This window comes from Plectropomus leopardus, chromosome 16 (assembly GCF_008729295.1).
Source record: "Plectropomus leopardus isolate mb chromosome 16, YSFRI_Pleo_2.0, whole genome shotgun sequence".
Classification (NCBI taxonomy): domain Eukaryota; kingdom Metazoa; phylum Chordata; class Actinopteri; order Perciformes; family Serranidae; genus Plectropomus; species Plectropomus leopardus.
Window position 1 is genome coordinate 11,034,105 of NC_056478.1, and position 14,334 is coordinate 11,048,438.

The 14,334-nt window shown below is 40.5% G+C and overlaps 1 protein-coding gene across 1 annotated transcript in view; it reads left to right on the forward strand.

Moving 5' to 3' along the window:
• Positions 1–14,334, forward strand: part of LOC121955513 (steroid hormone receptor ERR2-like) — a 46,569-nt gene that overhangs the window by 23,230 nt on the left and 9,005 nt on the right. The window contains exons 4-5 of the mRNA XM_042503509.1: positions 9,973–10,083; positions 10,751–10,912. Coding sequence (XP_042359443.1) covers positions 9,973–10,083; positions 10,751–10,912 — 273 coding nt within the window. The remainder of the gene's footprint in view (positions 1–9,972; positions 10,084–10,750; positions 10,913–14,334) is intronic.

Sequence of the window (14,334 nt, forward strand, 5' to 3'; positions counted from 1 at the left end):
AATTCAGTCAAATCTGAATGCAGATTTAATATACAAATATTTAGATTAATCTTTATGTCATTCCACCCCAAATAAATGTCCATAAAGAAGCTTAAATTCATAGCAAAAAAAAGACATTCCCTCAAAAAACTTGCCTGAGAACCATGAGGTTTTTAAGTTTTCTTGAGTATAAAAGTAACACAGTGAGGGGGCATAAATGTCTCCGTTTTGTCCGACGTTGTATCCCAGTTTTAGGACAGATCACAGCAGGTTAAGTTCTGGAGTTTAATCCACTGCCATCAGCACTGATTGTATGATTTATAGATATCCTGTATATCCTGCTATAAAAAGAGGTGTTTAAAGAATTTGTTTCTAGACTTATCTTAGAGACACAACATCATTAATTTCCTAAAATAACCCGTAGTCACAGTTTTGTTGTGTTCTGCCAACTCCAAACACAACTCATAATAGAAGCCAGCAGCAGTTAACTGCAATCTGTGCTGGTAACACAAGATTGTATGTCAGCCTCTTGGTCCACTGCCACTAATACAACTTCACTACGTACTGACGTAGCTGTGTTTGTTCATCCCACAATGAAGGGTCATCCATTGTATTGCCATTACAACACTATTTATACATGCGCCCACTCTTGATGTCTTCATCCCGGCCCAAATATCTCACACCGAGGCTTTGACTCTCGGCCAGAAAAAACAAAGTTGCTTCAGAAATAAAGCTGAAACTATTAGCGCGTGCTTAGAGGAAAAACGGTGGGGTATTGTCTGTGGCGGGCCGAGCTAAGCCGTTGATGTGGACAGTCAGCATGTGTGTGTGTGTGTGAGGGGGAATCTGTAGCCTCCACCGCCTGCTGCTCCTGAGACGCGGCATCACAGCCACAGCGACATGTGGCACAGTAGGTGATTCTCTGAAAGTGATGGCATTCAATTAAAAGGAAAAAGGACATTTAATCGTGGCGTAGTGCCGTGGCGTGGCCTCTCACAGACGTGGGGGGGCTTTGATCATGGAATCAGTGGGGGACAGCGGCTTGCCCTACTTCATGTAATGAGATCAGCATGTAACAAGTGGCCAAGCGCTGGTCATGGAAAAGAAATAATCGCATAGTGTCACAGGAATGCAGGTGTCATGTAAGAATCAAACTAGTTTTAAAGGATAACTCTGTTTTTTAAATGTTTTTAAATTGGCGTTGAGCGAGAGCACTGCAGCCAGCAGCAACAAAACAGGCTGTACTGTAACCACTCTGGGCTTTCGTGCACCCTCAATTAACGTCCATTAAAAGTGCCTGTTTTTGCTACAGACGGGCTCAGATTGTTTGAAGACATTATAGAAAGGATCTCTACAGAGATAAAACTTTTGGCAAAAGTAATTTTGGGGCTGTTTCTGGTTAAACAAAAGGTCCATCTCTGCAGGGATCCTGTCCAAGCTGTTGTCACTTGACGGTGCACAATTACCCCAAGTAGTAGCAGCTTTTAATCTCAACTGCCGGCTGCAGTTTTCTCACTCACTACTGGGCCTATTTCAAAAACTTCCATTCCCATTAGTCACTTGGACACAACACGTGCTAAAATAAGGGTCAAGATTTAAAAAAAATACCAAAGTTATCCTTTAAGAGATATGCATTACATTACGACCACATGCTGCCATTATTATCCTCTGCTCTATTTTAATTCTATTCCAAAGACCAAAATATTAATTTTTTACAGTTATTTCCTCATGAACTCTTATTACCGTTGCCCACATTATCCCAAAGTTGGGCTTTCACCTCCCACAGTGCGGCAGTATCACAAGAAATGCCTCACACTGCCGAAGATGTTGAGAGAACTTATGTGATCACTCGTTCTAAAAGTGTCTAATATTTCCACAAGGACCCCTTTAAGCTCCGCTCTAAGCATGCCATCCTGAATTATAAAGTGCCAGCTGCCACAGTTATAGACCAGCACCGTTGGTGGGCATGGGAAGCCCCTCCTCACTGCAACACCTGCCGCTAATCAGCCGAGTTCAGTTTTTAAACTGGCTTTGGTGGCTTCAGGTGTGTTTGGAGTCTGGTGTCGGCCAAAACATCAACTGCAGCTGTTATATATTAGGTCTGTTTGATAGTTATGCGTGAGTGTGGTTGCGAGTGACCAGTTTTTGTGAGAGGAAAATCAAAGAAATGCTTGGATAAAATATTCGAATCAGAGGCTTCTGTCCAGATCCCGCTTTGCCTCTCAGCAGAGCAGCTGGATGAGCTGTGTGGAGGGTAGCGACAGGCGTCTGTTCGAGAAAGCCTGCCTCGCTCAGTGACCCCTTAAATGTCCAGCTGAGGCTGATAAAAGGTCACAGGTCCAATGGAAAAACTCTCACGTAATTACAACTCGCGGAAGGTATGGTGTCAGTCACTCCTGCCAGGAGTCCGAGCCGGCAGCTAATAGCAGCGCTAATAACCCCATAGCATTACTGTATGGTGTTAAATGATGCAAGAATTTTTTTGGACTGAATTAGCATTTTTTTGGCTTTGTGATTTGACTCACTCCTAGTATTTTCTGCTTCAGATGGGAGGTTTATTTTTTAGCTTTTTTTGTTGTCAGAGGGCTGCAACAAGTTGCTTTTGTCAAGTAATAGCACCTTCACGTTAACAAATCAGAATGTTTAAAAAGTATGTCCAGTTAAAAAAGACGTGTACAGCCCCTGCTGGCTGACATTTTGAACAATTTCAATAAAAGACACTTCAGCCTTTCCTCCTCTGAGGTCGATGCGCGCCGGTTTTAGCGTTAGCTCAGTGTTCCTGTGGTGTATTCTTTGCTTGTGAGGTTTTTCTGACACCACTGTAATGTGGTGGATAAATACAAGCTGCCAGACTATTTTGGCAACCTACACTGCTGTCTCGCCCTCGCCCGACCACAGATAGGGATCAGCAGTCTTTCCTGAGCGAACGTGGCTACCGGGGTAACGTTACAGCCTTATTTTCCTCCAGCCACATACACAAAAGATTAGTAAAGCCATATCCAATATCACAGACTGTCAGGTCCCTTTCCAATCAATAGGCTTAGATCAGAAACCAATCTATACACTAAGATTACATCATCAAAATAAAGATATAGCAGAAGTCTATACTGTATGGATGCCTTTAAAGTCTTAGCCGATACGTTTGAACTGCACTCAAAACCTGTGTATTCAAGGGAGTTAACCCATTGAAACCTCGAGCGACATCATTTTTCTTGTGCTGCTTTCAGATGCCCTTCACAAGTATTTTAAGCTTTCAACCTGAAGCCAATTGGTGCAATTTCTTTAAAAAAACATAAGGGAGAAAAAGCAATGAGCAACTTGGTCAGCAATGTGCCACAAATTGCAAGAAATTAGTAGATTTAAGAAATTATTTTAAAAAGCTAGGGAAAAATGTTTAGGGAAAAAAGAAAAAAGTAGGGAAAAACTATATTTCTAATTATCATAATTACATTTTTAAAATTATGTTACAGAATTCTTATAATTTTTAAGCACTTTTTCTTGTGTTTTCTTGTTTTTCCCCTTTTTTTGAAAATTAATTTTCCGGTAATTTTCTTGTACTTTTTACTAATTTCGTCTGTGGTTGCCCATTGCCTTTTTTTTTTGTTTTTTTTTTTTTAATAAATCAAGACGATTTGCTCAGGTTTCAAGGAGTTAAACTGCGAAGAGAGACCCCTCTGACCCCGTGCTACTTGATTTTTCCTTGTACTGCAAACTTGTCTATCTAACAGCACATGTTTGGGGCCTTGTTTGCTTTTTCGGGTGTCAGAGTAGCTGGCAGACTGCAGCTGAGAGTCAGCGCCCACCCAGAGGCTCCGCGCTGGCCTGTCCTCACTGTCTGGCAGGTGATAGATCAGACACGGAGGCTAACACGTGTTCCTCTGAAGAGGGGGATTTAGCGATGTGCTGACCTCTTTACAACCCTCTGACACACACACACACACACACACAGACACACACATATTCATGTACGCACATGCCAAATGTATATCACCCATGACAAGTGGCATGGGATCGGACCTTGAGGTCCATGTTTCCTGCTGGCACCCTTCTCCCTCTTTGTCTTTTTCTCCCACAACAGTTTGTGTGAACGCCACAAACCAAACGCCTGCTACGCCAACACACCGGGGGATCCTGAATCGACCCGGCCATCTCCAGCCGCGCAGATGTTTTCGATTACAGGCACATTTGTGGTCAGCGCGGCTCTGTAATACACAGTAATACCCCTTGCGGACACGCCGGCTCAGATTTATGAAAAGTGTAAAACATGATAAAGAGAGCGATGCCAGTGTGCGCGGTTATGGGAGAACAACTCCTGCTTTGTCTTGTCAGCCCACTGGGGGTTAGAGCAGGTGGGACGCCATCCTGAAACGCCCCCCTTCCTCCCCCTTGTCCTGTACCCATTTCCCTCTTCCCTCCCTCTCTTGCTACAATCAAACAAAAGCTGTCCGATGTCTGCAGCTCTTCGCAGACTCGGCCCTCAGAAGGAGCTCTGGAAGGGTAAGGTCCCTGCGCCTTGTAAAGGCTGAGCGGCTGTGTAGGAGGGGGCGCACGCTGCATCCCACTGATTTTTCCCAGCTAAAATAGGGAGCTCCTAATCTCCCTTTGGCAGCGTTAGCCAGCCAGCCAATTCTGACACATTCTCTAGAAAGAAGCGCCTCTGACAGGTGAGCGGCTGAAAATAGTTGCGTGAGATACACGCGCACATGTTCATAGTAACACACAAGCTTGATACACAGTGTATAAGCCACATGCACGTGATGAAATCTGTCCTCTGTAGAGCCTCTGTTAGTCTCTAATAGATATTTCTGAAGCTTGCTGTTTTGACTTTTAAACTATTTTTCTTCCAAATCACTTTTTGTTTTTTTATGTTTTTTTACTGCCCACCCTTCTCTCCACGTTGTCTCTATTGGTTATGTTTGATTTGTTCTACTTTTTTCTAATCAGTGTGCAGACCCTGCAGCTACTGAGGTCACAGAAGTCATGTTTTTAAGGGGTTTTAAAAAACAACATAAGAGTTACATACTATAATTTAAACAAAAACTTAAGATTACACTTAATTAATCTCACACTTACAAAATGTACACATTATAGCATCTCAAGAGTCAGAAGCATGAGGAAAAAAAGGGGGGGGGTGTTAAATGAATAATGATATGACAAAAATTAAACATTTTAAAATATGTTCAAAAATAATGATAATAAAAAATGTAAATACACTATATGCACTTTAGAAAAACTTGAAATGTTAGGATGGTGGGTATTATATATGGTGATTCCAGTATCTTTGGACCTCAGCTGTAATTATAATATGTATAAATATTCAAATGTGCTCAAAATATTCCCCCAATATACTAATATATATATTTATTTTCAAAAAACATCAACTTATCAGATTTGACAATGTACTAGGCTGTAAGACTCATTAGAGTGATGCATCTTTTCATCAATATGTCTCACAACATGTGAGACACAATACGTACGTTTTTCATAAGCAAAACTTGATGTCAAATCTTTCATTGGTGAGAATTAATTATACCTGTCTACAAATGTGTTTGTAAGATTTTGACTTTATTATTATTACTATTTTTATGTGGACATAAAAGGAAGATTGGCTGCTTGGTTTAAAGGAATAGGGATCCAAATAAATAATAAACACATTAAATTAATGAAATAAACCACATGACACATGCACACAGCGGCCGCCACATAAAGGAAAACACGGCCACTCTAGTCGGGAATGTGCTTTAAGGTTGTACAAGTCAATAAAGATATTGAATGTGAAAGGGAAGCCGGGGGTCAGGTGGCCGTAAAGATTGCTCCTATGCAAACATGCCTCATCGTCTTTCCACACACACACAGAGCAAGGAGCGACTGTCAGCCAGTATCTTTGTGTCTCAGCCCGTCTGTACTGCTCTGTATGATCTTACCACGCTCGTAACATTCAGCACACACACTTCCACCACCACTCATTCCCCACAGCCTCACCCCTGCATCCATATTTTGGCTGCCACACTTTATGAAGGGCCAGCAACCGTAAAAAATGGATCTGGATGCTTTTAAGATGATCTGTGCCCCCCAACCCACCCCCACCCTCTCCCATGTCACAGGCTCTCCCACAGCCGAGACACGAGCTCTCCTCTGGACCAGATTGTCTTGAAGCACTGAGGCTGCTGCGGTTTTGGGCCTGAGGTGTGGAATGTGGTGCTGACGGTGACACAAACCCTCCCTCCCCTCCGCAGCCCTCTACAAGGGGCCTCATCCAGCTGTCTTGTTGTGGTCAGATTCTCAGTACTGTGCCGTATCACATGGGGAGGAGATAATCCTGCGCTGGTCGGATCAGGCGCTGGCTGGGACAGGCAGGGCTGTCAGGGAGGGAGATGTTACACCCGATGCTGAAAAGGAGAGAGGAAAAGAGACAGACAGAAGGAAGAGGAAGAAAAAAATTGAGATCTTGCAGAAAACTGATACATTCAGCCAAAAACAGCAGCTTGTTCTGTCTTATTCGCTCCCCGTTCTTCAACATTATCCGACCCCCTCTGTCAGTCTCTCTGCCCTCCTGCCTCTGGTCTCTGCCGTTTGCAGCGCCGCTAAGCTGTAAACTGAAACTGGTTAGCGCTGAGCTCTTAATTCTTGTCAGCGTCTATTAATTATGGGCCAGTTGGATGTTCCAGTTCAAACAGCCCCCGCGGATCTTGGAATTCTAACTCCGGCTGTTTGGTCACTTGTCGCTTGTCGCAGCCACATGACCCTGCAGCCTGCAGCAGGGAAACCTGTGTGTGTGTGTGTGTGTGTGTGTGTGTGTGTGTGTGTATCTGTGTCTGTGGATGTGTGTGCTTCTGTGTGCATGTGTGTCAGGGACAAAAGCAGCAACAATTTGAACAGCATGTGAATTTAGTGTATACACCTGCTTGTTACAGTGAATTGCAAACATACAGTGGATGTCAGTCAGCAGGCCCCAGTTTGGAGAAGCAGACAGGAGTCCAACATGGAAGCTAAGCAATGTACACTGTAAAATCTGACAGGTTGATTGTACTTTTAAAAAAAAACATCTAGGAAACAGATTGCCTTGATATAATGCTAATTCTTAATTGATGTTTTCTTTATATCTGGTTGTTCACTATTTACATTTTTTATATTTACTTAATTTTGGGGAGTTGTTGCAACATAAAAATGACAGTTTTAACAACTTCAGTTCACCAAGTTTACTGGTGAACTGCAAACTAGTCAGTCATATTTGTATATTCTCAAACATGCTAGGAAACAGAACTCTAACTTCATCATTAGGCAAAATCCTCTTTGTCATGATCAAGTTAAGTCAGATTAACTTGGTTTACTGAAGTTGCTAACGTTCAGAAAAAAACAGCTAATCTCACTTGTCATTTTTAAGTTGCAACACCTTCACAAAATTAAGTAAATGCAGCTTAAGTTTAGGTAAATTTAACACTCAGATATAAAGTAAACATAAAGTAAGATTTGAAGTTGTATTTTTTTTCCTTTTTCAAGACATTTGGATTCCAAGATTATTTAAAGTAAGATCAACTTGTCAGATTATAGAGTGTACTGCTGTGGATGGGGACAGCAATAAAATATATTTTAGCTACTTAAAAATAGGTTCCAGTGAAAGAATGGGTATTAGTTCAAGTGTATTTAATATCAGTGGTTCCCAAATGGTGGGTCACGGGTCCATTGTTTGTTTTTTACATCAATGGATTGGTTGTATGTTGTTGGGCTTGGCTTTTTTTTTTTTTTTTTTTTTGCTGATTTTCAGCTAATTTACCTGTACTTTTTACTAATTTCTTGCTCATGTCTGGGTCATTTCCGCTGATGCACATTTTATTGCTGACCCCCATCCACAGCAGTAAATTGCTTTGCTTCCGTGTCGGACTCCAGCCTGCTTCTCCAAACTGGAGGTGTGCAGACCGCCCTCTACTGTATGTAATACAGTGACTATGGAGAAGTACCTCATACAACTCCGCTCCAAAAAATCTGAACTCTCCCTTTAAGTTTTTGCATCACACAAGCTTGTTGTTGTGAAAGCCTTTACTAACTGCATATCCCTTTATTAGGCCTATGTGTGTCATTTAATAGAGAGAAGCTATTGAATTGATTAAATATCTGGAGTGCATGTGCACACTTCCCTGAAGCACAATTTATAATTTTAAATTTACCTTAACCAAGAGTAATGGTAGGAACAACCACTGAAGCTCCATCTGCCGCAAAAACCCAGTTCCTAGCTGCCTAACTGACTAATTAAAACCGCATCCACATGTGTTCAAAGAACAAGAAGTCTATTTGCAAGCCTTATTGATTACTTTAAGGCGTACAAATGGAAAGCTGTGTTAGGAGAGGGGCTCTCGATTTAGCTTCAATCTGCCAGGCATAAAATGATCTCACTGTGTTTGCTGGGAAGAATGAGCTCCCTCTGGGCACGCTGGGTAATTAGGTTAGTGGATAGTCGGTGTCAGGAAATTGAAAGACCATCCTAATCGGATTCTTTTGTTTCCAGGGGAATCAAAGGAATTTATACGAGTCACTGGGAAATCTCACACGACTCAATTCCACTTGACCATGTAAAATCTGTTTGCTCTCTCTCAGTGCTCAAACAACTTTTAATACGAGGGTGTAAATCCAGCACATAAGGTGCGCCTGATGTAGCCTGCAGTGTCCTCTGAGATGGCTTTCATGATAATCCCTCATATGTCAGTTTGTATACTAACTAGGTACTTACACTCTTCCATCTGCAACAAGGACTCTTTCAGATTAAAGGTAAAAAATAATGTAAAGTATATGCGTATATATAATTACTACATTATAAGAAAGGCTTCTTTGACGTACTTGGTACTCCAGTTAGAAATATAATATAACCAGAAAAATGTTTCTTTGCAAAGCTGTATGATACTGAAGAAATAGTCCTTAGTTTTATCATGAAATTAAAAATAATAAAAAACACTGAAATCCTTTTCATGACTCAGCAAAATATATGCAAATAGCTTTAGTCAGTAGAGGTAGTTATTGCTACAGTAGCAGATGTAAATGCATAAAATCTGCATCAAAGTTGCTTTGGATTTAGCTACTGTTTATACAGTGCTGGACCTCGCAAATTTTGCGCCCAAGGCAAACTTCCCCTGACCCCTGACACGCCCCCAAACAAGAACAAGAGCATAATCAGAAATCCACATAAATACATAACAAAGTAAACAAACAATAAAGACAAAAAACGTAGCAGGGCAATAGCAGAATACGATACGTGTAAATTTGCAAATTTCTTATTGTTCTCATTTCTTTTTGTGTACTGCATTCCTAATGGCTTTTGCCTACAGGCACTTTTACACTTCCTGTTCATGGCGGGAATGTAGTTCTGTTAAGCCACCTCGCCATTCTCTATTTAAGGTACAGTTGCAGAATGGGGGGGGGGCAAAGTTGTCTCACCTTTGAGCTGTCACAAGAGGTAGTAACGGTGCCAAATTGGTGTCTACATAAACAAGACAGCTGGCAGCACAGGACCATGGGTAGGACGGGTGTGACGTTTTAATGACATGTTATCATGCGACCCATTGCAGGAGATTTAAAAAGCAGACAGTGGCAGTTAGCGGCTACTTCAAAGAAGAGCAGCAGCCTTAAAGGTCCGCCAATTGTGAAAACAATGAGATTCAATATCTCCGAGATCAGCCGCCATGTTACAGAGATTAACAATGAGTGTTATTGGTATGTTAATGCTATTGTTATTATTTTTAAAGCATGGCTGTAGATGTCACACTTGACCCCAACACTGTTGTGTTTATCATCACGCCCGTCACACCTCTTTTGATTCCATAATACCGGCATGCTGTCTAAAATCACACTGGATACCACCATTGTTCTGTGCAAAAATGCAAAGGAGGCATAAAGAACAAACTTCATAGCGGCCCTTTAGCACGATCGCTGTGGTAAAACCGGTTTGTGTCGCCTTTAGGCACATCCGACACTGCATTTATACATGTATGATATTTTTTGCAGGTGTACGTCTGGACCGGGTGAGAGGGGGGAGACAGAAGTACAAACGGAGGTTGGACGCAGAGAACAGCGCCTACCTCGGCCTCAGCATCCCCCCTCCAGCCAAAAAGCCACGTGAGTCACAGAGATTGTTTTTCTATCTCGGTCGGCTGAACGTTGCAGACTTAATTGGAACCCTAGCATTACAGAAAGACTTCATTTAGCGTTTATATCAAAGCTGTCGTTTCACAACTTGCACAACTGCATTTTAAAAAAATTGGGACTAAGAATGTATTTATTTTATAATGCACAGTGACATTTTTTGTAGATTTTCGCTATGATGGGGAAAAACACCTGTTTTCAGTTATGCTATAGTCAGATTCATCATCAGGCTGACCTGCAAACTTTTTTTGACTTTGCACCATACATTATGAAGTACCAGACTATATCTTGAATTAATATTTTGAAAATGTAATATATATTCTTTGGATGTATAGACAGTAGTTTTTACTACATTAATGTTGTTTTGTATTTTATTGTTTATATTTAATCCACATGTACTCAGTGTAACTTTGCTGCCTTCTTGGTCAGGTTATCATTAAAAAAATGATTTCTTTTTATCTCTGTTGGTTTTTATGTGGTTAAATAATGTTTTAAAGAATGATAATATTTTTTGTTACCCTAGTTAAATCCAGCCTACAGTTTTTTTGTTTTCTATTTTTAAACTGTACATGCTGTCCCCTAAAATTGTCTCACACCACATTTCTCTCCTCTCCCTCCATTCCTGCATCCCCTCTTTCAGTGACCAAGATTGTTTCCCATCTGTTGGTCGTGGAGCCAGAGAAGATCTATGCCATGCCTGACCCCACCATGCCTGACGGAGACATCAAGGCCCTGACCACGCTGTGCGACTTGGCCGACCGCGAGTTGGTGGTCATCATCGGCTGGGCGAAACATATCCCAGGTAGAGAGGCGTGACTGCTGATGAATGACTGTGTTATCTGGGCTATGGTTTTAGGACCCATCTCTTATTTTAACATTTTAACAATTTTAAGCACTTATTTGAACTTTTTTTGTAGATAGATGAAATAGATGAAAACAAAATACATTTTTTTTAACTCATAGAAAAATAACTGTATGACATAAGAAATAGATTAGGATTATTTGATGAGTTGTTTTGGTTCGTGACATTTAAAAATCTATTTCTAATGCATTCATTTGTGAGTTTTAATAACTGGATTCATGAAAGGTAAAATGATTAGGTGATATGCTGTTGGTAAAGCGAAGAAGTAAAGCAGCATTTGAACATTAATTTGCTTTAATGATACAGTATGAGATTACTGAAGTAGTTCACTGACTGTTGCACACACATAAACACCCCCCCACCACCACACACACACACAGAGAGAGAGACACACACAGGATAATTAACATCTGCTACTCATCTGCACCTAAGGGAGAAGCTAGTCCCATATTCTAAAATCTAATCAATAAAGAGCAGCTGAAACCTTTGATTTGACTGGGTAGGGTAGGAGAGTCTGGGGGGGTTGTAGGGGGGATCCGCCCCTATGTCAATGTATTCCATTTCAATCCCAGACTTAAAGAAAGCAATCCTCTTACTTACTTAAGGAGACTACACAGTAAAATTGATTTATTTGGAGAAATACTGATGGATTTCCCTGGCCCTTGTTGACGAATTCTTAAATAAGACTTGTTATGCAAATGTTGTAAGATCTTCTTTCCTTTTTATCTCTGTCAGTTGAAACAGACACTTTTAGGCTCAGTATGTTTAAAGGGAGCACAGGTCAGACTCAAAGTAAAAACACCTCATTGATCCAGTTAAATGTAACGTTGACAAAATTGCACATGCGGCTATTCCACAATTTTTTCATTCGCTGCAGCAAACAAGTGTCATTATGAATTAACTGCCAATTGTTTTCTTTACTGATCAATTAAATGTTCATCACAGTTTCTCAGAGCACAAGAAAAGCAAGCAAGAAAAACTTTCTAGCACATTTCATTTCAGGTGGAAGCACAATGTGCTGCACAAAGTGTGAGATAGTAGTTACAGGTGCAAAACAAAAGCCAGCAACCAACAATATAAATTAATCAAATCCATTAAAAATATCAACAAAACATCATAAAGTAATAAGCAGGATGGAGAATAAGCCAATAAAAGATAAAATGATGTGAGTCAGAACTATTAATATATATTATATTAATATATAAAAAAATAATACTATAAGTAGACCATTTAAAGTATAATATGTATGAATTAAAATAAATTGAAGGACAAAAACAGAATAAAATAAGATAAATAGGCCAAAAAAGATTATAGCATGTGTAAAACCAACAAAATAAAATAAAATAATAGATAACCCTAAAAACAGTAAAATAACTGAGTCATGGTTTTACCTGAGTTAAAACCAATAAAATAATGTAAAAAACAAATATTGTACAAAATTGTCTTGTTAGACAAATCCACAATCCTTGTTTCCTCCACATATACTTCTCTGCTATTGGTTGAGGCTGCGACTTCGCTGGTCAAAGTTCACTAAAGTTGAACTTGGTGTGATGCAAAGATGCAAATTTGCTTTGCCGCCAGAAGCAAATATATTATTTTCCTCTTTGCTCACACTGAATGGAAGTGAACTATTTTGATTTTGTTCACGTGTGACCTTATACAGTATATGTATGTACAAAAACCTAAGATATTTCATTTAAAATGATGTAAAACAAAGAAAAATGCTCACATTTAAGAATCTGGAATCAAAGAGCACTTGATGGTTGTTGTTTTTTTAGAAATAATTAATCAATTGTCAAAATAATATAAGCCGTAATGTAATGTTACATAGTTATACATGGCTAGTTTGGAGATTTATTCACTCGTTTCCCAGCTGGCAAAATACAAACCAGCAGCATTTGTCTGGTCTGTCCATGGTTAGCCCTAATCACTCATTCATCATCAAATTTCCATTTTGCGCCTTAATGAATGCAGTTTGGAGTGGTTAAAAAGTGTTTCGTTACCAAACCTGCCCTGGGAACCTTTCGAGGATTGACTTAACAAAAGTCTCAGGGGAGCTGTGAGGTCTGATCAGCAGATTTGGCTTTTCGAGGGACACTGGGACCACTGGGAAGACGCTTTCATGGGAACAAAGAGAGTTTTTCCATCTTGAGAATGCAACTATATTATAAATAGCTTATTAAAAAATTAAATTCCTGAGAGTGATCCACAATCAAACTCTTCTATTTTAATCACAGCTACAGGGGTGCAGAAATTAATTTATGAAATTCACCATCATTTTTTTGGACCTCAATCTCTGTTACATTTTCTATGCATAACTATTGATCTTGAATGCTATGCAGTAGATCTAAATCCAGACTTGACAGAGTTATTAAAGGGGCATGTGACACTCTGGGGACATTTTACCCGGGGCCAGCGGGTCAGAGTGTCACCAAGTAACGATTAAGACAAAAGGGGTCCCTACAGTTTAACAGTCCACTCCCACCATTACACTCATAGCCCACTGCGCAAATGGCCTTAACGATGAGGTAATAAGAGTCATTACTGCAGATCGCTCCATTAATGTAAAAGTCCTTCAACATACAGATGTGGAGGAAGCATGCAACGTATTTCTGTTACATGTTGTCATTTTAAAGGCTTGAATATTCCCACTATAATCTGCCCGAGTTTACTTTAAATATAGAAGCAAAATATTTGCATCGAGACGTTTTTCTGTGAAGCCGACATGTTTGCGAGGAAGGCTGTAACTCATCACGAGGCAGCCATTGATTGGATGTTACATGCACTGTCATGAAAATGGAAACAGAATCGCAGCACGATTGCCAGGAGGTCAGAGGTGGCCGCTAATTTGCGCACAGCTGTTAACACACACGCCGTCACCGACATGGAAATGCAAACAACATGTGTAGATTTATATTCGAGGCAACAGCATTCACCACCCTCTTGTATTTACCGTTCAGCACCACTTTCTTCCTCTTTCCTCGCTTTTCCTCTGCCACACACACACACACACACACACACACACACACACTCATCATATCTCTCACACACACTCTCTGGCTTCCTTGTTCTCTTGTTCCCCTGGCTCTCCCCCCTCCTACTCCTCCTGCTCATATAGGGCCCTCTAGTCTCATTATTACCTCTGTCTTTTTATTAGGCCCATTAGGGCTCTTAGGAGGCCTGTAATGATACTAAATGAATAGAGAGTGAACTGCTGTCTGTTTTAGACCCAGCTCTCAATGACAGCTTCAAGCTTCACTGCCAACCACTCAGTCTCTTCATTGTACTGAATAGGGATTCAACTACTTATCTGATCTGTACCTGTACTGTACTGTTGCATAGCCAGAGCACTCTTCTTCTCT